At 42.5% G+C, this 27670-nt stretch overlaps 1 protein-coding gene across 2 annotated transcripts in view; it reads left to right on the top strand.

The window, feature by feature from the left end:
• The first annotated feature begins 232 nt into the window (after positions 1-232).
• The window catches only part of LOC122946193 (cytochrome P450 2C16-like), a 72906-nt gene continuing 45468 nt past the window's right edge, over positions 233-27670 (top strand). Inside the window, exon 1 of one of the 2 annotated variants that reach the window (XM_044305630.1) lies at positions 233-444. In XM_044305630.1, the coding sequence (XP_044161565.1) occupies positions 262-444 (183 nt within the window). In that variant the 5' untranslated portion in view covers positions 233-261. Of the gene's footprint in view, positions 445-4254; positions 4453-27670 lie in introns of those variants that run through there. The other variant, XM_044305629.1, reaches the window with a different exon arrangement.

Genomic DNA, 27670 nt, shown 5'->3' with positions numbered 1-27670 from the left:
ACATGCTTTCAGAAATGTATGGATTATTACATTTTTCTAAATCTTTGTACTTACAGTGCAATGATGAGTCATGCTCCTGCCTCACAGTCAGTGTGGTTGGATCCTACACAAAGAGTTGAGTTTACCTGCAGAAAAGTAAACATCCACAGTCGATGCCTATTAACTATCAGGTTTGCCAAACACAACCCTCTTTTTGGATCCTACATATAAATAGTCCTGTTTCACCTAGTGCTGCATTGAATTCAGAAGAGCACTGTAAAAATGGAGTTCATAGGAGCAACTACTTTGCTACTACTAGCATGCATAGTCTTCGTGTTTCTAAGCAAAAAGCAAGCCATAAAAGGGAAGAGCAAAGGCAAAATGCCACCGGGGCCAACACCATTGCCCATCTTGGGAAACATTCTTCAACTCAATAGCAAAGAAGTGTTTAAGTCACTCAAAAAGGTATGTTTCTTTAATTTTAGACTACTTCTTAAAAATGAACTTAGAGATAAAAAAAATTCAGGAATTTTGAAAATTTTGAAGTTAAACAATTATAGATATACTTATATGCTAAAGACACATGATATGAATGAATGATCTTCTGCAGAGTGCATCCAGGTTATAGCAGCAGATTTGTTTCTCTAAACTTTACAGAATAATACTAAGCTGGAAGAAATTTCATGACACAGATGTCAAAAAGCCAATCTTCCCCATGTTTGCTGATTTCTTGAAAATTGAATATGAGTAAAATAAGAGCTAATGAACCTCATTACTCGCTCCATCATTGTAATACAGCTTAGCCTGGAGAAGAGAAGCTGCATCAACAATAATTAGTAGAATATTACTATTATTATTATTATTATTATTATTTTATTTCACAATTTCAACTAGTGCAATCATAAAAAAAAAAAAAACACAACCTCAAAAAACAAATGGGACCAAGGCATCTGCGATGTAAAAACTGGGAGCGCAAGGATTGGGGGAGCTAGAGTGTGTGTACAGCAGCCCCTGCCCCCCTGAGTGACAGGAGGCTGCTGCACATTAGTTCCTATAGAGACCTTGCCGGTGTAATATTCTCATAGACTCCAATGCTAATGCATTGGAGTCTATGAGAGAAGCAATCTAATAATTGCTTGTTATAGTTTTTTAGGGGAACTATAAAAAAGTGTAAGAAAAAAGAAAAAAGTATTTTAAAAAATTAAAAAATATAAACATTCAAATCACCCCCTTTTCTTAAAATTAAAATAAAAGTACATAAAAAATTAAAAATGGATATTGCTGCAAGCAAAAACGCTTGTATTATTAAAATCTATTATTATCCTATACGGCAAACAGTAAAACAGAATAAAATGTCAAACTTGCCAACTTCACCTCTTAAAAAATGATCAAGAAGTCATACTCATCCCAAAATGATATAATTGTATTATTGAAAAATACAGATTGCACCGCAAAAAATAAGCCCTCACACAGCTCTCTACACATAAAAATAAAAATGTTATGGGTGTAAGAATATGGTGATGCAAATAAACAATTTGTTTTTCCAAAGTTTTTAATTTTTTCAGCAATAAAACACAAGAAAAACTATACATATGTGGCATTTTTTGTCACAAGTTAGCGGAAAATGATGATTTTTTTTTTTTCCTTACAAAGTCTCATATTCCACTAACTTGTGACAAAAAATAAAAACTTCCATGAACTCACTATGCCCATCCCGAAATACCTTGGAGTGTCTTCTTTCCAAAATCTGGTCACTTGTGGGGTAGTTATACTGCCCTGGCATTTTAGGGGCCCTAATGCGTAAGAAGAAGTCTGGAATCCAAATGTGTAAAAAATGCCCTGTAAAATCCTAAAAGTACTCATTGGAATTTGGGCCCCTTTGCCCACCTAGGCTGCAAAAAAGTGTCACACATGTGGTATCGCCGTACTCAGGAGAAGTTGGGCAATGTGTTTTGGGGTGTATTTTTACATATACCCATGCTGGGTGAGAGAAATATCTCTCTAAAAGTCAACTTTTCCCATTTTTTTTATACAAAGTTGTCATTATATTGCCCAACTTCTCCTGAGTACGGCGATACCACATGTGTGACACTTTTTTTGCAGCCTAGGTGCGCAAAGGGGCCCAAATTCCAATGAGTATCTTTTAGGAGGGCATTTGGATCCCAGACTTCTTCTCACGCTTTAGGGCCCCTAAAATGCCAGGGCAGTATAAATACCCCACATGTGACCCCATTTTGGAAAGAAGACACCCAAGGTATTCCGTGAGGGGCATGGCAAGTTCATAAGTTTTATTTTTGCCACAAGTTAGTGGAAATTGATTTTTTTTTTTGTTTTTTCTCACAAAGTCTCCCTTTCCGCTAACTTGTGACAAAAAATTAAATTTTACATGAACTCGCCATGCCCCTCACAAAATACCTTGGGGTGTTTTCTTTCCAAAATGGGGTCACATGTGGGGTATTTATACTGCCCTGGCATTTTAGGGGCCCTAAAGTGTGAGAAGAAGTCTGGAATATAAATGTCTAAAAAAGTTTACACATTTGTATTCCGTGAGGGGTATGGTGAGTTCATGTGAGATTTTATTTTTTTGTCACAAGTTAGTGGAATATAAGACTTTGTAAGAAGAAAATAAAATAAAAATCTATATCCGGTAACTTGTGCCCAAAAAATGTCTGAATGGAGCCTTACAGGGGGGTGATCAGAGAGTCTATATGGGGTGATCACCACTCTGTCATTGATCACCCCCTGTCATTGATCACCCCCCTGTAAGGCTCCATTCAGAGGTCCATATGTGTTTTGCGGATCCGATCCATAGATCCGTGTATCCGCAAAACACATACGGACGTCTGAATGGAGCCAGCCTTACAGGGGGGTGATCAATGACAGGGGGGTGATCAGGGAGTCTATATGGGGTGATCACTCCCCTGTAATGCTCCATTCAGACGTCCGTATGTGTTTTGCGGAACCGATCCATGGATCCGTGGATCCGAAAAACACAAACGGACCTCTGAATGGAGCCAGCCTTACAGGGGGGTGATCAATGACAGGGGGTGATCAGGGATTCTATATGGGCTATATGTCATTGATCACCCCTCTGTAAGGCTCCATTCAGACGTCCGTATGTGTTTTGCGGATCAGCGGATCCATGGATCGGATCCGCAAAAAAACACATACGGACGTCTGAATGGAGCCTTACAGGGGGGTGATCAATGACAGGGGGGGTGATCAGGGAATCTAATATGTGGTGATCAGGGGTTAATAAAGGGTTAATAAGTGACGGGGGGGGGGGTGTAGTGTAGTGGTGTTTGGTGCTACTTATTACAAAGCTACCTGTGTCCTTTGGTGGTCGATTCAAGCAAAAGGGACCTCCAGAGGACCAGGTAGCAGGTATATTAGACGCTGTTATCAAAACAGCGTCTAATATACCTTTAAGGGGTTAAAAAAATCACATCTACAGCCTGCCAGCGAACGATGACCACTGGCAGGCTGTAGATCAGCTAGTTTACCTCCGGTTCCTGTGAACGCGCGCGTGCCTGTGTGCGCGCGTTTACAGGAAATCTCGTGTCTCGCGAGATGACGCCCTGGCGCGTCCACTCGGAATAACAGGGCCGCCGCAAAGACGCAATCCTGCGTACAGCGGTCCTGTAGTGGTTAAGTTAGAAACATGAGGTACAGATTAATGAAGTCTGACTGCAAGATCAGATGATATAGAATTTGTTTGTAGTCTGTTACCATGGAGATACGTACATACGCCTTCGTAGTTTTCTTAAAAACAAACAAAAGAAAATATTTTAAAAAGACTTTTGCAAAGTGGATTGATTTTTCATTTTATATACAATGCCAATACAAGGTGTTCATAGCCTTTAAGCCTAATTATAAAATAAAAAATAAAATAATACATCTACCTTACAAAAAGTTATTTAGCACACTTCGAATGTTTTACCACAGAAGCACAAATTATAATGATAATATCATTTGTGAGCTGATGAACAATGCATGTATGTTTATTTCTCCTCTGCAAAGTCCTATGCTACATGCTTTCAGAAATGTATGGATTATTACATTTTTCTTAATCTTTGTACTTCAAGTGCAATGATGAGTCATGCTCCAGCCTCACAGTCAGTGTGGTTGGATCCTACACAAAGAGTTAAGTTTACCTGCAGAAAAGTAAACATCCACAGTCGATGCCTATTAACTATCAGGTTTGCCAAACACAACCCTCTTTTTGGATCCTACATATAAATAGTCCTGTTTCACCTAGTGCTGCATTGAATTCAGAAGAGCACAGTAAAAATGGAGTTCATAGGAACAACTACTTTGCTACTACTAGCATGCATAGTCTTCGTGTTTCTAAGCAAAAAGCAAGCCATAAAAGGGAAGAGCAAAGGTAAAATGCCACCGGGGCCAACACCATTGCCCATCTTGGGAAACATTCTTCAACTCAATAGCAAAGAAGTGTTTAAGTCACTCAAAAAGGTATGGTTCTTTAATTTTAGACTACTTCTTAAAAATGAACTTAGAGATAAAAAAAAATGTCAGGAATTTTGAAGTTAAACAATTATAGATATACTTATATGCTAAAGACACATGATATGAATGAATGATCTTCTGCAGAGTGCATCCAGGTTATAGCAGCAGATTTGTTTCTCTAAACTTTACAGAATAATACTAAGCTGGAAGAAATTTCATGACACAGATGTCAAAAAGCCAATCTTCCCTATGTTTGCTGATTTTTTGAAAATTGAATATGAGTAAAATAAGAGCTAATCAACCTCATTACTCGCTCCATCATTGTAATACAGCTTAGCCTGGAGAAGAGAAGCTGCATCAACAATAATTAGTAGAATATTAATATTATTATTATTTTATTTCACAATTTCAACTAGTGCAATCATAAAAAAAAAAAAACACAACCTCAAAAAACAAATGGGACCACGGCATCTGCGATGTAAAAACTGGGAGCGCAAGGATTGGGGGAGCTAGAGTGTGTGTGCAGCAGCCCCTGCCCCCCTGAGTGACAGGAGGCTGCTGCACATTAGTTCCTATAGAGACCTTGCGGGTGTAATATTCTCATAGACTCCAATGCTAATGCATTGGAGTCTATGAGAGAAGCAATCTAATAATTGCTTGTTATAGTTTCTTAGAGGAACTATAAAAAAGTGTAAGAAAAAAGAAAAAAGTATTTAAAAAAATTAAAAAATATGAACATTCAAATCACCCCCCTTTCCTTAAAATTAAAATAAAAGTACATAAAAAATTAAAAATGGATATTGCTGCAAGCAAAAACACCTGTATTATTAAAATCTATTATTATCCTATACGGCAAACGGTATACGATAAAACAGAATAAAATGTCAAACTTGCCAACTTCACCTCTTAAAAAATGATCAAGAAGTCATACACATCCCAAAATGATATAATTGTATGATTGAAAAATACAGATTGCGCCGCAAAAAATAAGCCCTCACACAGCTCTCTACACATAAAAATAAAAATGTTATGGGTGTAAGAATATGGTGATGCAAATAAACAATTTGTTTTTCCAAAGTTTTTAATTTTTCCAGCAATAAAACACAAGAAAAACTATACATATGTGGCATTGTTGTAATCATACTGACCCATAGAAAAAAACGGTGTCAAAATGTTGTAGTTTTATTATTCCACCACATTTTGTATTTTTTTTCCTGCTTCCCACTACATTGTATGCAACCGTAAATGGTGCCATTTAAAAGTACAACAAAAAACAAGCCCTCATACAGCTATGATTATGGAAAAAAAAAAAATAAAGGTTATGGTTTTGGGAAAGCTGGAGTTAAAAAACAAAAATGGAAAAATTGAAAATTTCCCAGTCATTAAAGAGTTAAAAAAAGCACAGGAATCCAATGCAGCCTATATTTAATAATAATAAAAAAAAAAAGCAATGTCACCCTGTCTGATATTCTTAAGGGATTAACACTCTCCATCGACAAAATTTTATACAATTCACAATTTCTTCTTCTATATCTGATTCCCAACCCCTTTTCTGTCTCCCTATATCTTTTACTCAGAACTAACATCAATCCACCATACACCCGTGGTAAAAAACTAAATAAAACTTTATCCCTATTATTGTTCAACAAACTTTCTAGTGATTCCTTCTGTGTATTTTTGTGGTTTACCTGTACTTTACTACATATAATAATATAATCAGAATAAATGTTTAACTGCAAATTTTAGTTTAGTGCACTCATTAAGAGAAACAAAAAAAAATAATACGTAAGAGTCTTGCAGGTCTGATGCCTTTTAATGGACGCAATGATGTCACATAGCAAGCTTCTGACAAAAAGAGCAGAGACATGGTGTAATTAAAAGACATTTGAAAAACAATAGAATATCAAAATTCTTGAGAATATGTTATCATTTGTCTTACAGATAAGTCGTGTGAAAGTTGCATGGTCTCTAAATTTATGTTATCTTTGAGACCTGCAGCCTCCACTATCTGTATAGAAGATTATTTAACTCTTGTAAAGTGCCATAAATCCCTTATACAAATTCAGTCCACAATTTTTTAAACCCTTAAAGACTGGGCCTATTTTTTATTTTGACGTTTTTGACTTTTCCTCCTGACGTACCAATAGGCACAACTTTTTTATTTTTCCATTCACATAGCCATGTGAGGGCTTACTTTTTGTGGGACAATACACATTTTTTATGTCACCAATTAATTTTCAAATTCTTGTATTGGAAAACAGGAAAAAAAAATATTTGTGAGGTAAATTAAAAAAAATATATATAATAATTCTGGTAAGTTTTGGGGGTTTTGAAATGGCATTCACCGTGCGCTAAAAATGACACAATGTCCTTATTTTGCTCGTCAATATCAATGCAGCGATAACAAACATATAGTTTTTATTCTGTTTAATTACTTTTTTTTAAATAAAAATCTTTGAAAAAGATCAAAATTTTCTTTGCATCGCTATATTCAGACAGCCATAACTTTTTATATTTCGGTCTACAGAGCTGTATGAGGGCTTGTTTGCATAACAAACTGCAGTTTTATTGGTGCAAATTTTTGATCACTGTTAATTTATTTTTTTAAGGGGGACAAGATGACTAAAAAAGGTGAATCACATGTTTTAATTTTTTTTTTCCATTACAGCATTCACCGCAAAGGAATTTTGATAGTTCAGACAATTGGTTTATTTTATATTGTTTATATATTTTTATATGTAAAATTGGGAAACGGGGATGATTTAAACTTTTAATATTTTGGTGTTTGTTGGGGATCCGGATCTTATCTGTTGTCATTATATGAGAACAGGTTTTAGATCTTTTTATTTTAAAGGGGATATATTCCTTTTTGAACTTCTAAACAGAATATTTATCAGATTTGGAGGTGGTCAGTAACATAGCAAGAAGGAAAGATCTTGGAAAATTGCTTTTACCTAGCCAAACTTTTGTAGGACATGATGTAATTTTTTGACAATTTTCCTCAGTACCTCTAATTGCAGGTTGTAGGTCACTACCAGAATTACATGCTTGTTCTGTTTCTTTTCCTTGTATTGGAGAAGATGACTTCTGGGTATCCTGGTGGATCTTGTGATCTTATCTTCAATTGAAGCAGGATGATGTAAAAATGTCCTTTTTAGATGTTGCAAATGCTCATCCCTGTATGATGGGCTGAAACAGATTTGATTATATCTGATAGTCTGACTGTAGATGATAGACTTTTTAATGTGTTTTGGGTGGAAGCTGTCCCATTTGAGGTATGTAGGCCGGGTAATAGGTTTATAATACAGGGATGTCTGTAATGAGCTGTTTTGCATTTTCATGGTGGTGTCCAGAAAGCTGTTTTTTGGTTTGGAATAGTGGAGGATCAGGATTTAAGTGGGATGAAATTTATTAAATCATTCAGGGAATTTTATCAGGCCATGTTCAGAGTCAGTCTATTATCAATGAAACTGACGTAGTCCAAGGGTTTGATGGGACAGGATAACAAAGACATTACTTTCCAGTTTTGCCATGAAAAGATTTGCATATTGTGGTGCAATTTTGATGCCAATAGCTGTTCCATTGCATTGCAAATATATCTCCTTGCCAAAAGAGAAATACTATATTTTTCGTTCCATAAGATACAGGGTTTTTCCCGACAAAGTGGGGTGAAAATATTAGTGCATCTTATGGGGCATATACTAATGATCGCTTCCATTATGGAAGCGAGTGCTCATTAGTACAGGAGGACCGGAAAGAGGAGAATGCAGCACTCTCCTGGCTCTGTACTCTCCACTTCCCGGTCTTCCTCAGCCTCTCGCTGTGTTGTGATGTCTGATCTGAGGTCTGAATGGGGGACTTATTGAGATCTGATCTGAAGTCTGATTGGGGGTACTCACATGGATGTCTGATCTGAGGTCTGATTGAGGGACTTATTAATTTGTAGGTCTGATCTGAGGTCTAATGGGGAACTTATTAATATGTAGGTCTCATGTGAGGTCTGATTGGGGGACTTATTAATATGGAGGTCTAATATGAGGTCTGACTGGGGAACTTATTAACATTGGGGGTCTGTTCTGAGGTCTAAATAGGGTTTAAAGCTGAGGTCTGATTAACATTGTTGAGCTGATTGGGGATCTGACCTAAGATCTAATGAAAAAAAAAAGTTTTTCTTATTTTGTTCTTCTAAAACCTACGTGCATCTTATGGGCAGGAAAATACGTTAATTGTGGGTGAGAATAAATTTGGAGAGTTGCAGAACAGTTGGCCATCAGTTACTCCATGATTGTGTGGGATATTTGAATATAAACATTCCACATCCACAGTGGCCAAGATGGTGTCTTTAGGGAGAGGACCTATGATTGAAAGATTGTTTAATAAGTCGGTAGTGTCCTGTAGATAACTTACTGTGTTCCTCACTAATGATTTGAGGATGCCCTCTATCCACCCTGAGATTTTTTTTCAGTGAGGGTTCCCACACCTGAAATGATTGGGCTCCCTGGATTACCAAGTTTATATATGCATTTTGGGAAGCATGTAGAATTCTGTGATCCTGAGATTCTCAGGTACCACGTCTAAAAGTTTTGTGGATCCTACAAGAAGACCTCAGATGACCTTTTTCAACTCTCTCAAATATTTTTGAGTTAGTTCTTTCTCCGTTGATTTAGTACTGTGTGTTTGTATATTGTCAGCATGCCTCTAAAATTTTCTATAAATGAGACCACTAAACTAGTTTTCTACTAGCTAAAACGGTACTGGACTTCTTTTTTCTTTTGACTGCAAATTTTAATACATTTATGTTGTTGAATGTTGTGTAAGAATCAGTATATCATATCTAGGACACTAAAAAGATGTAATGTGACTTTAACATTCTGGTAATATAAGTAAAAGTGCTTTATCATCTTTGGGCAACAGAGCCATATGCACCCTAGCCTTGACATGATGATGATAAAGCACTTTTACTTAGATTTCCTGGCTGCAGAGAGCCTGTAAAGTGGTGTAGAACAACAAGCCTTACATAAACAAGCATAGTGAGTCTGCTATGGTAGTGAAACAATACTGCGAGTCAGTATGAAATGCAGATGACAGGCGTCACTCTTAGGATGACTGCACACTTCATGGGGTCAAAACTGACCAAATAAGTTATTTAACTCAAGTTGGAACTCATCTTCACAGGTCAATGTTAGCGCCAGATATAAAGAATCGGGCAGAGGCCCAAGATCCTAATATAGCGTGAAAGAGCGCATTCCTTTTACACTGCCTTCAGCTGATTCCACATAGATTTCTACAGAACCTGTTCTATTCAACGCTTATACAAGTAGAGCCCCCCCCCCCCCCCCCGACAGAGTGGAGAGGATGTCAGCAGAAAGTTTGTGTTGACATCGCTGATTATTTTGCCCTTCCTCTCATCCATCAAAACAAACCCCCCCCAAAAAGGATCCTGTCTGTTGAGCATCCACCTTCACTCGGTCAGCATTTGGTCAATAATCCATCCGTATTGCTAAAGCCAAAACAGAGATGACACGTGAATGGAATATTTTTATGTCTTCTGTGTTTTGTACCCACTCCTGCTTTTGGCTGGGCCAGCACTTCCATATAGGAAAGGGGGCAATTGCCCCTGGGCCCCCAAGCCCCCACCCGATACCGGCGCCGGCCCACAACTAACGGCAGGTCACAGGCAGATGAAAGCTTCCATTGAAGAAGCGTTCATCTCCATATTAATCTGTACCGCTGTCCCCAGGACAGTGCTGTGGGACAGGAGAGGGAGAGGCGTTTCCCTTCCCTGTTCCACTGGTTTTTGGTTTACATTTTATTTTTATTTTTTTTCAATTAGGGTACACCCCAATAGAGTGGGAAATATTAAAAATACAACAATGAGCAATTGAGCTGTAGTATAACAAAGGCTGAGTAAGGCCGAGATACATGTCTATTCTGTACAAGGTACGGACAAGTCCTGTGGGATCCATGCCTGGTTTATTGTAATGAACGTGAGCTTGTCCACATTGGCTGTGGACAGTTGGCTGCGCTTGTCTGTGATAACACCCCCTGCCGTCCTAAACACATGTTAAGATAATCAGGTCAGGCCAGCACCTCCAAGGCATAAACGGCAAGCTCAGGCCATGTGCCCAATTTGGAGACCCAGAAGTTGAAGGGTGCAGACCCGTCATTCAGTACGTGTAGGCGTGTGCACACATACTGCTCCACCATGTTGCTGAAATGCTGACTCCTGCTAAGACATTCCATATCAGCTGGTGGTGCTGGTTGTTGTGGCGTGCTGAAAAAGCTTTTCCACATTTCGGCCATGCTAACCCTGCCTTCTGAGGTGCTGGTGTTTCCCCAGCTGCATTGGCGACCTCTTCCTCATCATCTGCCTTCGCCTTGTGCTTCCACTGTGTCCCCGCAGTCAGGTGGGAATGCCACCAGCAGCGCGTCTACCAGCGTGTGCTTGTACTCGCGCATCTTACAATCACGCTCCAGTGATGGAATTAAGGATGGTATGTTGTCCTTATAACGGGGATCCAGCAGCGTGGCCACCCACGGTCATTGTGGAGACACTGCAGCATGTAATTGCTCATGTGTGCCAGGCTGCCCAGAGGCAACGACAAGCTGTCCTCTGTGGGAGGTGTATCGTCTGTGTCCTCTGCATCCCCCCAGCTACGCACCAGTGATGGCCATGAGCTGGTTTGGGTGCCACCCTGCTGTGAACACAGTTCCTCCTCCTCCATCTCCTCCTCCTCATCCTCCACCTCGTCATCCTCCAAAACTATGCCCTGGCTGGACAATTGTGTACCTGGCCTTTGTGGGTGCAGGAACCCACCCTCGGAGCCACTTGTGAATGGCTGGCCGGAAACCCTATGAAATGATCCCTCTTCCTCCTTCTCCTCCTGTGCCACATCCTCTTCCATCATCACCAGAAGCGTTTTTTCAATGAGGCATAGAAGTAGAGTAGTAACGCTGAGAACGGCGTTATCGGCACTGGCCATGTTGGTGGAGCACTCAAAACAGCTCAACAAGGAACACAGGTCTCGCATGGAGGCCCAGTTATTATTGGTGAAATGGTGCTTTTCCGCAGAGCGACTCACCCGTGCATGCTGCAGCTGAAACTCTACTATCGCCTGCTGCTGCTTTCACAGTCTGGCCAGCATGTGCAAGGTGGAGTTCCACCTTGTGGACACATCGCATATGAGGCGGTGAGCGGGAAGGCTGAAGTTACGCTGCAGCGCTGACAGGCGAGCAGCAGCAGGGTGAGGATGTCGAAAGCGCGCACAGACAGCACGCACTTTCTGCAGCAGCTCTGACATATCGGGGGTAATTTTTAAGGAACCTCTGCACCACCAAATTCAGCAAATGCGCCAGGCAAGGGATGTGTATCAAACCTTCTAGTCCCAGAGCTGCTACGAGATTTTGCCCATTATCGCACACCACCAGGCCGGGCTTGAGGCTCAATGTTGTTCAAAGCCCGTCCACAGCTCCTGCGCGGTGTGGGGTTTGTCCCCCAAACAGATACGTTTTAAAACTGCCTACTGTCGTTTACCCCTGGCTGTGCTGAAGTTGGTGGTAAAGGTGTTACGCTGACCGGATGAGGAGTCGGTAGATTATGAGGAAGAGGAGTAGGAGGAGGAAGCAACAGGAGGCAAACTGAGGTGCCCTGCAATCCTCGGTGGTGGAAGGACATGCACCAAACTGCTATCCGCCTCAGGCCCAGCCGCCACTGCATTTACCCAGTGTGCTGTTAGGGAGATATAACGTCCCGTCTGTGCTTACTGGTCCACGTATCCGTAGTTAGGTGGACCTTACCACAGATGGCGCTGCGCAGTGCACACCTGATTTTGTCCCCCACTTGGTTGTGCAGGGAAGGGATGGCTCGCCTGGAAAAGTAGTGGCAGCTGGGCACGACGTACTGTGGGACAGTCACTGCCATAAGGCTTTTAAAACTCTCCGTCTTCACCAGACAGAATGACAGCATTTCAAAGTCCAGTAATTTGGAAATGCTGGCATTCAGGGCCAGGGATCCTGGGTGGGTAGAAGGGTACTTCCTCTTCTGCTCCAGTGTTTGGGAGATGGAGAGCTGAACGATTCTGTGGGACATTGTAGAGATGCTTGGTGACCCAGGTGATGGTATTGCTGGCAGATCCTCTGTTTGTGGGGTCGAAGGTGCAACTGTCACTCCAGAGGGGGATGAAGAGGCCAATACTGCAGCAGAAGAGGAAGCAGTAGGAGTCAGAGACCTTTCTTGGTTTTTGAGGTGCCTACTCCACTGCAGCTCGTGCTTTGCACTTAAATGCCTGGTCATGCAGGTTGTTATCAGGTTGAGAATGTTCATGATTCACTTCAGGCTCTGATTGCACAGCGTGCAAACCACTTGTGTCTTGTTGTCAGCACATTGTCTGAAGAACTGCCACGCCAGGGTACACCTTGGAGCTGGCTTTGGTGTGCTCAGTCCTTTGCTGCATTGGGCAATAGCAGGCGTACTGTCTAGGGGACGGCTGCTCCACTTTTGCACCCTGCTCCCTCTTCTGCCGTGCTGGTGGCTCTGTGCGACCACCGCCTCTTCCTTCGAACTACATAGGTCACTTGCATGACCTTGATTCCATGTGGGGTCGAGGACCTCATCGTCCTCCACATCATTTTCCTCTCAGTCTTCACACCTGCCCTCCTGCACACTGCAGAAAGCCACAGCAGTTGGCACTAGAGATGTCCCGAACTATTCGCCGGCGAATAGTTCCCGGCGAACATAGTTTGTTAGCGTTTGCCGCCTCCTATACGTCATTATTGAGCAAACTTTGACCCTGTACCTCACAGTCAGCAGACACATTCCAGCCAATCAGCATACCCTCCCTCCCAGACCCTCCCACCGCCTATCAAAAAGCAAGGACAGCATCCATCTTAGATTAATTCTGAAGCTGCAGTGTCACAAAGTTGTAATCGCAATGCGATTAATACAGGTTATATTAATCGCATTGCGATTACAACTTAGAGCTGGGTTCCTAATGGCTATATTGATAGAATATAACGAAGATTTAGAATATAGTGCTATATTCGTTGTCAATTCTAGCAATACAACCATTAGGAACTCAGATCTAAGTTGTAATCGCAATGTGAAAAATGCAGGTTATATTAATCACATTGCGAATGCAAGCTAAGTTCCTAATGGTTGTATTGCTAGAATTGACGAATATAACGAATATAGAACCATATTCTTAATCTTCGTTATATTCTAGCAATACAACCATTAGGAACCCAGCAGCTCTAAGATGAATTCGCAGTGTGATTAATATAACCTGCATTAATCGCATTGAGATTACAACTTTCTCAAATCCGACAGTACATTCTAGCATGGAGCCGTTCCCATGGTGATGGGGACGCTCCATGAGCACGGAAGTCGGCAGAAGCTCTAAGTTGAAATCGCAATGCGATTAATTCAAGTTCTATAAATCGCATTGCGATTTCAACAGAACTTCTGCTGACTTCCGTGCTCATGGAGCGTCCCTATCACCATGGGAACGACTCCATGCTAGAATGTACTGTCGGATTTGAGAAAGTTGAAATCGCAATGCGATTAATTCAAGTTCTATAAATCGCATTGCGATTTCAACTTACCACACTCTGCGTCAACCACGTAATTTTCCATGGGTGTTTTGCCATGGATCCCCCTCCGGCATGCCACAGTCCAGGTGTTAGTCCCCTTGAAACAACTTTTCCATCACTATTGTGGCCACAAAGAGTACCTGTGGGTTTTCAAATTCGCCTTCCTATTGATGTCTATTGCGGTTCGCCCGGTTCGCGAACATTTGCGGAAATTCACGTTCACCGTTCGCAAACGGAAAATTTTATGTTCGCGACATCACTAGTTGGCACCTGTGTTTCGTCATCATCCATGACGTGCTGCGGTGGTCCTCCCATGTACTCATCTTGAAACATAAGTGGTTGGGCATCGGTGCACTCAATCTCTTCCACTTCTGGGGCAGGGCTATGCGGATGGCCCTGGGAAACCCTGCTAGCAGAGTCATCAAAAATCAGAAGAGACTGCTGCATGACTTTGGGCTCAGACTGCTTGGCTGATTTGCAAGGGGTTGAGGTGAAAGACTGATGGACATCGGCTGAAGGTGCCAACTCTGATCTTTCAGCAGGAAACTGGGTGGGAGACAATGTGAAGGAACTAGAGGCACTGTCAGCAACCCAATCTACTATCGCCTGTACTTGTTCTGGCCTCACCATTCATAGAGCCGCATAAGGCCCGACCAAATAACGCTAAATAAAGGTTCTGTCGCCTACTCGTACCTGAGGAAGGTGTTTCACTTGTGCGTGTAGCTGGCACAGATCGACCACATCCTCTCCCTGCAACAGGAGCTCCATCAGCGGCACCACGACTGGGGTCACGTCCCTTATTTGACGCTCTTCTCTTTCTCCGCAAATGTAGGATCTTGCCCAAAATGGGTGTTTTTTTTTTATAACAGAATATAACAACAGTATCTAACGCATGTATTTCACACTGACAGATTCAGCAAAGGCTGCAAATTTAGTATTTTGCCAAAAATGGTTGTTTTTTTTCTAAATAACAGAAGATAACAGCAGTATCTAATGCAGCAGTTCTCAACCTAGGGGTCGCGACCCCTTTGGGGGTCGATCGGCCCTTTCCGGGGGGTCGCCTGAGGCTTCCTATTAGGGCTGCACGATTGTAGCGTTACATTACCCTACTTTGTGAGATTTCCCTACCTCCTGACTTCCCGTCACACTGCTAATGACGTGAGGAGGCGTTCCTGAGTTTTGACGATCTGCGCATGCGCAAACCGACAGTTTATGGAAAATCTCAGCGGAGTTCAGCTTCACACCGGGACACTGAGCATGCGCAGGCCAGAGTTAGCCGCGCTTGCGCACTGGGCCGTAATATTTCCCTACTAAGGCTCTCCTGCGCATGCGCAGTGTCCCGGTGTAAAGCTGAACTCCGCTGAGATTTTCCATAAACTGTCGGTTTGCGCATGCGCAGATCGTCAAAACTCAGGAACGCCTCCTCACGTCATTAGCAGTGCGACAGGAAGTCAGGAGGTAGGGAAATCTCACTAGGAGAGAGATTGTTTCACACAGGAGTAACATACTTTACACGCAAAGACAGTTATGTGCGCAGTTTAGGACACATGAGGGGACACATAGGGCCATGAGGGGGACCAGCATAAGATGCTATATGTCTTATGCTGGCCCCCCTCATGGCCCTATGTGTCATAGCACACATCCCCTATAACAGCGTACTCCACAGATCCACTCCATAACAGTGCCATCCACAGGTCCCCCATAAGTGTCCTCCACAGATCCCCCATAACACTGTCCTCCACAGATCCCCCATAACAGCGTCCTCCACAGATCCCCCATAACAGCGTCCTCCACAGATCCCCCATAGCAGCGTCCTCCACAGATCCCCCATAGCAGCGTCCTCCACAGATCCCCCATAGCAGAGTCCTCCACAGATCCCCCATAGCAGCGTCCTCCACAGATCCCCCATAACAGCGTCCTCCACAGATCCCCCATAACAGCATCCTCCACAGATCCCCCATAACAGCGTCCTCTACAGATCCCCCATATAACAGCGTCCTCCACAGATCCCCCATATAACAGCGTCCTCCACAGATCCCCCATATAACAGCGTCCTCCACAGATCCCCCACAACACAGCGCCCTCCACAGATCCCCCACAACACAGCACCCTCCACAGATCCCCCACAACACAGCGCCCTACACAGATCCCCCACAACACAGCGCCAATTACAGAACTACCTAACACCTTGTAATAGACGGGCATACATCCTGCATATCAGATATTTACATTACAATTCATAACAGTAGCAAAATTAGTTATGACGTAGCAAGGAAAAAAATGTAATGGTTGGGGGTCACCACAACATGAGGAACTGTATTAAGGGGTCACGGCTTTAGAAAGGTTGAGAACCACTGATCTAACGTGTATATTTCACACTGACAGATGCAGCAAAGGCTGCAAATTTTGTATTTTGCCCAAAAAGGGTGTTTTTCAACACCCAGAAAATTATTGCAGTATTTCAAGCTTAAATTTCACACTGACAAATGCTGCATAGGCCCCAGATGTAGGGTATTGCAAAAAAGGGGGTGCTTTTTTAAACCCAGAAAATTATTGCAGTATTTCAAGCTTGTATTTAACAATGACAGATGCAGCAAACGCCGCAAAATCAGGATTTTGGACAAAATAGGTGGTTTTTTTTAATAACAAAATAGGACAGCAGTATCTAACGCTTGTATTTCACACTGACAGATGCAGAAAGGGCTTTAGTATTTTGCCCAAAAGGATGTTTTTTAAAATCCATAAAATGATTGCAGTATTTCAAGCTTAAATTTCACACTGACAAATGCTGCATAGGCCCTAGATGGAGGGTATAGCCAAAATGGGTGATTTTTTTTTAAACCCAGAATATAATTGCAGTATTTTAAGCTTCTATTTAACTATCACAAATGCACATATGCTGTGCTGGTGCACTGAACTTGCATAAAATGGCCGCCGCCGCCTACCTAACTAACAGACCGATAAAAGTTATTTTTCTGTGTCACTGGGCTCAGGGCAGGGTAAAAAGACTGTGCACTGCACCCACAAAACTAAATCTAGCTAGATTGCTGTGTTAACAAGCACTTCAGATTAAAGATTCTTTCCTATTATCTCCCTCACAACAGCAGCATCCTATCCCTGTACTAATTAGAGCAGAGTGGCGTGCAGCGCTATGTGACTCCAGCTTATATAGAGGCTGGGTCATATGCTGAACTGGCCAATCACAGCCATGCCATTAGTAGGCATGGCTGTGATGGCTTCTAAAGGCACACAAATTAAACGCTTGTTAATTGGCTGCTCTGCAGCCTTTCAAAAAGCACCATTAACTCGCCGAACACTGAACCTGAACCCGAACTTTTACTGAAAGGTTCGGGTTCGGGCCCGGGGTTAAAAAATTCTAAAGTTCGGTACGAACCCAAACTTTACAGTTCGGGTTCGCTCAACCCTAGTCACTGGATGTAAGAGGTATGGGGCGCTGCATTTCTGTAGTTATGGGGGGGGCGTTAAAGTCAGCAAGAGTCATGTGGGTGGGCCCTATTTCACCTAGAACCGTCCCTGGCTTTTGGTTACCAAATCATAAGCCAATTCTGATGCCAAATAGGGACCATGTCATGCAGACCTTACAGCTGATACATAGATAGGATCCCTTGTGCGTCTCATTTTTCTTTCCTTCTGACAGATCAGAAGAAGGGTCAAATAAATGGTGATGCCATCCAGGCCAAAAAAGCAAAATAGTGGCCCAGTCATGGAGTGGGGAGGGTGGGAACAACATGAGAAGTCCAAAAAGTGGCCCAGTGAAAGAGTTGTGAGGTAGCAGCAGCATGAGGTGACCACAGAGTGTTGAGGTGGTAACAGCATGAGTAGACCACAGAGTGGCCCAGAGACATAGTAGTGAGCTGGCAGCAGCATGAGGAGACCACAGAGTGGCCTTGTGACATAGTGGTGTGCTGGGCGATGGCACACATACAGTAGGCAGAGGCCAACTGATTAGAAAGGAGGTCTCAATAGTAGTTCAGTTTGTCCTCCCTGGCTGCTCAGTAGTCCAGCAGATCTTCAATGTGGGGTCGCAGTGTAAGCTGTGTACCGGGGTGAGCTCTCCAGGATACAGAGAAGTCACAAACGAGGAAAGCAACACTGACACCATCTTATGCAAAACAGAACTTTCTTTACTGAAAGATTTAGCAATAAACACAATTCCAAATATGGAGACAAAGAAATTTAAGTTACATACACTCAGCCACTGCTGAGAACCCCTGTGCTGCACAGCAAGATGCCCCTGGTGGATACCGAGGAAATTTGCTATGATTTGCCTACTGGTGGGCACACAAAAACTACCCCACCATACCTGTTATTACCCTATTGACGACAAACGATTGAGTGCTTAGTACGGGGTTATCTGTGGTGCAGCACAGCAGCTTACAATCTTATCAACTCTAGAACACCTCCCCTCCCATAACTAGTCCAGGAACCTGTATCAGAGTATTGATCCTGAGCAATGCGCTGAACTGAATTGAAGTAGTGGGCCAGTTGTCAGCTCTCACTTGGGCAATGGCCCTTTTAGTTATGGAGTTCTTGGAGTAAACGTGGAAAACACTTTTGGCCTTATAAAACACAGAGTCCCTATCTAACTAACTAACAGGCCTAGTCACAGTCTCTTAGGCGCAAACCTGCAATTTGGTGCGTGCACGCTTTTAATGACCCGGGTCTTGTTCTGTATCTGATGATGTCTTTAAACTGAACTGCAACAAGTCTCTTCAGCAACCATGAGGTCCTGCAGGCTAGCTCTGTTCCAAAGCTCCTAAGAGCCTTCTTAGAAACAATCCTTTGATCAGTCCCTCTCTGCTGCGACTTTGGCCACTCCAGAACTTCATGACGCCTGCATGCGACCAGATTCTGTTCACACACACACACACACAGTCCTTCTCTGTTCCTCACAAGATGGAGACAGCAGCAACTTCCTGGACTGTGAATAAGTCTCCTCCTCCTATAAATATTCAAATACTTGCAATCTACTTAGCTGTGTGGAGAAACAGCGGCATCTAGTGGTCAAAAATGCAGAATAGGAAGAAAAAAGGGAAAAAAAGGGAAGTTTATTCAACCACTCAAGGATCTGGCAAAATCCCCAGAGTGTGTGAAAGTAGGCGCCGACAGTGGTTGTACAGGGTGGTACAGGGTGGTACAGTAGGTCCGAGTAGCGCAAGGAAGGCAGCTAAAGAAGTGTCCAATAAAGGCACTCTATGTAAAAATGAGATACACAAGGGGAGGAGGTCAATTGAACAGAGTTCAACTGACCAAGGGATAATGAGAAACGCACAAAAGTGCCAAACCAATCTGAGAGTGGGTGGAGAATGTAATGTCTCAGTGGTACAGTAGTACACAATATAAAAATACAAGGTAGATAAAAACAGACAGACAGACAAAGGTCACTTCCCGCAATGGTATCAGCAGGAGATTAAAAACAAGAGGTTAAAAACAAGAAATATGAGATAAAATGGATGAGAAACATCCAGTTAGGCACTTACTTCAAAGGGGGGGTCGTGAGCAGGATAAGCACATGACACCTCTGACGGTTCCCCCCTGGCCAGGATCATGTGTAGAATATCCCCTTCATCAGGAGCAAGAAGGATACAGTGGTACTATTGGCAGGTCAGGTCTATAAATACACAGATCAATTAAGGATTTGGCGCAAAAAAGAAGACCAAAACCGGAAGTGGTGGGGTGTCACTTCCAGTCGGTGGAACGCAAACTGCGTTCCAAAAAGCGGAAATAGAGTGATCAAATGATACAAGGGATAATAAAGAAATAATAAAGCGCAGTCAAATAAGTTGGTATAATTTAGTGGAGCGCTTAAAGTTGAAAGTGCGGGCTATGGGGACGTGGCACAGGACAAGTATTATTGCGGAGGGATGTAGCGATCCAATGCACTTCCTCCCCGTGGAACGCTTGGGGGGACGCACGTTCGGGGGGCGGGGTTTACTGGTGGTTCCTTGCGCATGTCTCTATTTGGCAGCACGCAGGGGACGGTGGGTGTGTAAGGCACTGTCTGTGTGATCATGTGATATTGATCACATGACCGGGATAGGTGCCGAGTGTACTTACGGGAAACTGGTGTGTGAATCATTTAGCATACTGTGGATGGTGGCAAGTAATAGATATACATAAAAATACATAGAAATGATCGGTATAATGAAACATCAGGGGTGGTAAGATACCTGATCTGAAACCCTTATATACAGATAGAATGGACAATAGAATGGACAAGAATCGAAAAATATATAGAGGGAATATGTAAATAATATATGCAATGAGGAATGATGAATAAATATAAAATATAAAATTAGAAGTAGAAATAAAAAAAAAAAATATATATATATATAATTAAAAATATAAATATATATGCATATATATATATATATATATATATATATATATATATATATACACTTGTGGTCGGGGTTAATGATGGCGAGAAGGAACTGACCCCATCTGTGGCCCCCTCAACTCTTAAGCGGCTAGAATTATGCCGTAACCGCGGCGATGTAGGGACGCCTGAATAGAGGGCATCCCCTTAAGAGTGCTAATATGAAAGGGAAGGTGGGAGGGGGAAACAAGACGAGACGTTCATTGAGGGAGGGGTGTATGCCGGATATAAAGGCAGCTACACCCCTCCCACAAATGAAGGCCAATAAATCGGCCTTTACACTTGTGGTCGGGGTTAATGATGGCGAGAAGGAACTGACCCCATCTGTGGCCCCCTCAACTCTTAAGCGGCTAGAATTATGCCGTAACCGCGGCGATGTAGGGACGCCTGAATAGAGGGCAAAAACAGCAAACTTAAAAGGCAGGATTTTCCTTTATTACAACACAAAATTACAGAACCAGATTCTGAAAAGCAAGCGACATTTCGACCTTAGGATGAGGAATATACCTGCTAAAACACGATGACCGCCAGCGACCTAACTTCTGGATGACGTGCGTCGGCACCTGATTTTTTGAAGCTGCGGATGCAGCCCCGATGCGGAATGAATGACCCGACACCGAAGCTGGATCCACACCTAAGCTGGCCAACAGAGGGCGTATATGGGACACAAATTGGTGGGTTGTGAGAGGCGATTGGCCAAAAGGCAATAATGGACTACTCGGCCCAAGGCCATCTAATGCTGCCAGTAATAGTGTTGATCACGAATATTCGAATTTCGAATTTTTATCGCGAATATAGCCACTTCGAAAATTCGCGAATATTTCGAATATAGTTATATATATTCGTAATTTCGAATATTCGTTTTTTCCGATTTTTTTTTTTTTTTTTTTATCAGTACACATGATCCCTTCCTGCTTCTAGCTTGTGGGCCAATAAGAAGGCTGCAATATACTTGACTTTAGGAGTAGTGATGAGCGGCAGGGGTCATATTCGAAAATGCACGATTTTTTTTTCTTGAAAAAATCGGCAAGGTAATTATTGTGTAATATGCGAGTTTTCGTAATTAGAATTTTCGGATTCGATTTTTTATTGCGAATTTTTCAACTTTAAGACAAAGAAGATTATAGCACTATGTTAGCTAAATTGCTCTATATTCGTTTTTTTCGAATATTCGCTATATTGCTATATATTCTTGTTTTAGAATATTACAAATATTCGAAAAAACGAAGTTATAGCAATATAGCGAAAAATTCGAAAAAAACTAATATAGAGCAATTTAGCTAATATAGTGCTATAATCTTCTTTGTCTAATAGTTGTAATTTTTTTCTCATCTGAAGTTCAGATTGGAAAAAAATTACAACTATAAAAAAAAAAGATTATAGCACTATATTAGCTAAATTGCTCTATATTCGTTTTTTTCGAATATTCGCTATATTGCTATATATTACGAATATTCGAAAAAACTGTTATAGCAATATAGCGAATATTCAAAAAATCGAAAATAGAGCAATTTAGCTAATATAGTGCTATAATCTTTTGTTTTTTTTTCTTGAAAAAATCGGCAAGGTAATGATTGTATAATATGCGAATTTTTGGATTCGAATTTTTATTGCGAATTTTTTAACTTACAACTATTAGACAAAGAAGATTATAGCACTATGTTAGCTAAATTGCTCTATATTCGTTTTTTTCGAATATTCGCTATATTGCTATATATTCTTGTTTTAGAATATTACAAATATTCGAAAAAACGAAGTTATAGCAATATAGCGAAAAATTCGAAAAAAACGAATATAGAGCAATTTAGCTAATATAGTGCTATAATCTTCTTTGTCTAATAGTTGTAATTTTTTTCTCATCTGAAGTTCAGATTGGAAAAAAATTACAACTATAAAAAAAAAGATTATAGCACTATATTAGCTAAATTGCTCTATATTCGTTTTTTTCGAATATTCGCTATATTGCTATATATTACGAATATTCGAAAAAACTGTTATAGCAATATAGCGAATATTCAAAAAATCGAAAATAGAGCAATTTAGCTAATATAGTGCTATAATCTTTTGTTTTTTTTTCTTGAAAAAATCGGCAAGGTAATGATTGTATAATATGCGAATTTTTGGATTCGAATTTTTATTGCGAATTTTTTAACTTACAACTATTAGACAAAGAAGATTATAGCACTATATTAGCTTAATTGCTCTATATTCGTTTTTTTCGAATTTTCGAAATATTGCTATAACTTTGTTTTTTCGAATATTCGTAATTATAGCAATATAGCGAATATTCGAAAAAAACGAATATAGAGCAATTTAGCTAATATAGTGCTATAATCTTCTTTTTATAGTTGTAATTTTTTTCCAATCTGAACTTCAGATGAGAAAAAAATTACAACTATTAGACAAAGAAGATTATAGCACTATATTAGCTAAATTGCTCTATATTCGTTTTTTCGAATTTTCGCTATATTGCTATAACTTTGTTTTTTCGAATATTTGTAATATTCTAAATCAAGAATATATAGCAATATAGCGAATATTCGAAAAAAACGAATATAGAGCAATTTAGCTAACATAGTGCTATAATCTTCTTTGTCTTAAAGTTGAAAAATTCGCAATAAAAATTCGAATCCGAAAATTCGAATTACGAAAATTCGAATTTTCGAATATTCGACGAATATTCTAAAAAAATATTCGCGAAATATCGCGAATTCGAATATGACCCCTGCCGCTCATCACTAGCCAGTAACTGATTGAGTACACGGACGGGGCACCAACGGTGTTCTGTGGGGAAGAATGACACCTGAGCCGGAGGACCCACCTGTGACGTTTCGACGCTGGCAACAGAAAAGAGACACTCAACACTCGGAACCAGTTGGCTAATCGCTACGAACTTACTGCTGTTGGAGGAGCTCGTGAACTCACCAGGTCTCAAAACACATAAAAAGCTAAATAAATAGCAGCTTTGAGCACTAGGCTAAGGAGGAAACCATAAGGACCCTTGTCTGAGACGTCAGAGAGATCACGGAAAACCTGACCTGAAATAGCTTGTCTACAGACCCGTCCTTTCACGCTACATTTACCCAGACCCCTCAAAGCGGCCTTAACAGCGTGGACAGAGAATAAGGAACCCCGATCCGGGTAGCTCACAGCCAGAAAGTGCTGAACCCCTGCTAGGTAGGACCTAACCGTATTATGGGATAACTTCAACTCGGAGTGACAAAACCCTATGAAAGCAAGAACATATTCTATAAAGCTGGACTGCCCCTGAGGGAACCGCTCCTGGAACCTACAATATGTGTTCCACCCTGTGTGGTAAGCTCTGGCCGTATTAGGTGAGAGAGATTTAGCAAGCGACATGTGCGCAGTAGCTAGGTGTTCAGTTAGACCAGGACTAGTGACTCGTGTGGAGGAATCATGGCACCTGTGATGTCCGCTTCTGGCATGATCTGAAAGAAAAGGGAGGTATTAGCTCGTGACAAGGCATCCGCTGCCATGTTTTGTGTACCAGGCAAGTGTGCACAACTGAAATGGAAATGATGCATTAATGAAAGTTGTACTAGACGCCTCAGGAGACTCATAATATGTAAGGACTTAGACAAACCGCTGGTTAAAATATCGATAACAGCTACGTTATCTGTTACAAACAAAACTGAGCAATTAGACCAATAGCTACTCCAAACACGGGCGGCCGCGACCATGGGATACAACTCAAATAGTGCTGAGGTCTGCAAGAAACCCGGGATTCGTCTGACTCCAACTGGCCACTCGCCTGCCAACCAATGGGTGCCAAAAATGGCTGCAAACCCTGAACTTGCAGCTGCGACAGAAAAAATTACAGGAGAACTACTACATATTGCGGGAATGAAAAGGGAAATTCCATTCCACTGGTGGAGAAAGTGATCCCACATGTGAAGATCCGCTAGAGCCAGACTGTCTAAGTGACCCAGGCTGTCCTGACAAGGTGCTGAGGGGAGGAGGGTCAGCAGACGAGAAATGGAGGACCTGCCTTGTGGGATTATACGCATGGCAAAGTTCAGCATGCCCAACAGTGATTGTAACTCGGCCTTAGTGGTCACAGTAGTAACCGTGGACCTGTGTATCACTTCCCTGATCCTGACCAGTTTATCTGTGGGTAACTTCACTAGCATGTTTTGCGAGTCTAAAACAATGCCCAGGAAAGTGATGACAGTGGACGGACCCTCAACCTTCTTAGGGGACACTGGGACGTCTAACCGAGAGAAACAATTCAGAAGCTTCTTGAGACCTACTGGGGCAACTCCTGGCCTCTCTATCAGCAAGAAGTCGTCTAAATAATGGATGACATGCTCACACTGTACCTTGTTCTCTAACACCCAGTGGAGGGCCTGTGCCAACTGATCGAATAGCCACGGGCTGCTTTTAGAGCCAAACGTGAGCTTCGAAGAGAAGTAATACTGGTCTCTCCACTTAATGCCATGCCACTGCCAGAGGGCCGGCATGATCGGGAGAAGCTTAAAGGCGTCGGATATATCCGCCTTAGACAACGCTGCTCCAGGACCTAAGTGCATGATGATAGCTATGGCTTGGTCAATGGAGGAATACTTCATGCTAACCTCCTCCGATGGGATGAGGGAGTCGAGACTAGCTACATGGGACCCATGCGGGGCTGACAAATCAATGATTTTTTTATTTTATTTTTTTCTTATATATTTTTTTTTTTTTCCTTTTTTTAAGAAAAACTCTGGCCATACTCGAGAAAAGGGAAGCACGGACCTAGAAAAGAAACATCAAATCATGAAACACCAGTGTACAAGCGTAAACAGGAATTAAAACGAAACAATAGTAATGCGGAAACCAAAAGTAACTACGGTAAACTGAGTGGAACAAACGCGCTGCATGTACGACTGAGCCTAGTGCAAAGAATCATACGGCGTAAGACCATGCTGTGTAGCAGTACTATAATATAGTACCAAACTGAGAATAAATCCTGATTAACCTACACAAACAGCCTCAGCCTCTTTTTTTTTTTTTTTTTTTTTTTTTTAATATGACACAATGTGCTGCAACTTAAAGAGAAGCCTGCTGAGAAACTACAAAAGGGTGGTTAACAATATTGCCTAAACCACATATGAACCCCCCCCCCCCTTATATATACTAAATATTTTATTTTAACTCCTTAGTGACCATTAATACGCCTTTTACTGACTTAAACAACGGAGGATTTAGCTAAAACAGCTTGCTTAATCAATCAGTACATGTACTTAAAATGGTGCATTCAAAACTATAACTTGTCCTGCAAAAAACAAGACCCCATACAAGTACATTGATGAAAAAACACTTGGTCACTAAGAGGTTAATCTTCACCAGCAAGCAGGGTTCTGACCTGTGCACTGAGCTGGAGCAGGCAGACCTGACTAATAGACCACCGAGCCTGCTGCAGCTCAGGCTCCCTACCTTCCTATCTAACTGCACGGCGGCCCGTGCAAGACTTTACGGCTGCGCCGAAGTTGGGAACACGCTGTCCCCTGAAACCCTACAATGAATGGCCGCGTGGGGAGCCGCACGTAGCTCCCTTGCCGATCGTTCCGGTGCGGTGGTGCTCCCCCTCACCTTGGGGAGCCGAAACACCGCCGGCCGGACTACGTGGACATGGCTGCTGGATGAGGCAGCATACTCACCTTTGACCGCAGACTCGTGAGCCCAGGAACGCTGCCGACACCTGCCTGCATGTGTGGTAGGTAGAAACAAGACGAGACGTTCATTGAGGGAGGGGTATATGCCGGATATAAAGGCAGCTACACCCCTCCCACAAATGCAGGCCAATAAATCGGCCTTTACACATATATGTATACGATGAATAGAAATATACAATAGACAATAATATTGGGAATTATATATATATATATATATATATATATATATTTGTGGTCAGGGCGACGGTCCCTGGATGCGGAAGCTAGTGCCAACCTCTGGCTGGTGAATGCCGGAAGCCTGTAACGAGGATAAGCCTAAAAGGGGGCCTATCCCAAGGGAAGAGCTAATAAAAGGGGAAGGGAGGGAGGGGTACCTGGCTGCACGTCCCGTCCCTCTGCACTCCTCCTCCTCAAATAGCCAGGAGGCGGGGCCTATGCCCCTCCCACAAATACAGGCTGCACGGCAGCCTTAACTACTTGTGGTCAGGGCGACGGTCCCTGGATGCGGAAGCTAGTGCCAACCTCTGGCTGGTGAATGCCGGAAGCCTGTAACGAGGATAAGCCTAAAAGGGGCCAAAAAGGAGACACAATCGAACCATGAAAAATTTATTATCTCATTACAAGGCAAGGGAACAGAAGGCATCACGGATTTCGGATTGGGGGTTCGGGACGTACCTGGCGAAACACGATGACCTCCAGCGCCCCATGCACCTTATGACATGAGGGGGTATCTGGTGCCTGGATGCCGCCGAGGCTGCCCCAATACGAAAAGAATGCCCCGAGATGCCCTTAGGGTCGTGACCTAAACCGGTCACCAAAGCACGTACATGTGACATGAATTGAGGTGTGGACAATGGCCCTCCATTGAAAGAGAGTAGGGGGCTGTCCGCTGCCGCCGCCTGCAGGGCCACAGATAACTGATGCAGTACCTTGACCGGGCACCAGGCGTTGTGCGAGGGGTAGAAAGACACCAGGGTTGGAGGCCCTGTCTGGGAGGTCTTGGTAGATGGAATGCTCAGCACAAACAGATCGCGGTGCCAGGACAAGTGCTGCTTCTGGAGATGACGGCCATTGCGGACAGAGGTGGTGAATTCCCCTGGACGAAGGAACCCGTAAAACCCTAGATAAAGGGCGGCCTTGATGATAGTGCTGATTAATGGCCCAAAAGGATCACCATCCAGAGCCAGGGACAATTGCCTAAATAAGGATCCAGACATGGGTTGTCGGACCACCGGCCTGCTTGCCCCAGTTTTCTCAATGCCCCGGAGCGTGGCCTTGATGGCTTGTGATGTGAAGAATGAAATCCGGCCCGGATTGTCCAATGTAAACTGGTGTTGCACTCCCGCCAGATACAGGCGGATGGTATTGTGAGCGAGTCCGAGGTTGGTATGGCAATGAGCGATGAAGGCCATGATGAATGATACGTCATCCACATCGCCCTGTGGGTGACTGTCGGCAAATTTCTTAAACAGATTACAGCCCGTACGGTAGTTCCTGATTGTATTGTCAGACAAGCTCCGGTGCAACAGATCCTTCGCCTTGCTGATCAGCGATGTCAGTC

The sequence above is a fragment of the Bufo gargarizans genome, chromosome 9, assembly GCF_014858855.1.
Source record: "Bufo gargarizans isolate SCDJY-AF-19 chromosome 9, ASM1485885v1, whole genome shotgun sequence".
Classification (NCBI taxonomy): domain Eukaryota; kingdom Metazoa; phylum Chordata; class Amphibia; order Anura; family Bufonidae; genus Bufo; species Bufo gargarizans.
Note: the sequence above shows the minus strand (reverse complement) of the source record. Positions and strands in the feature narration are given on the sequence as shown.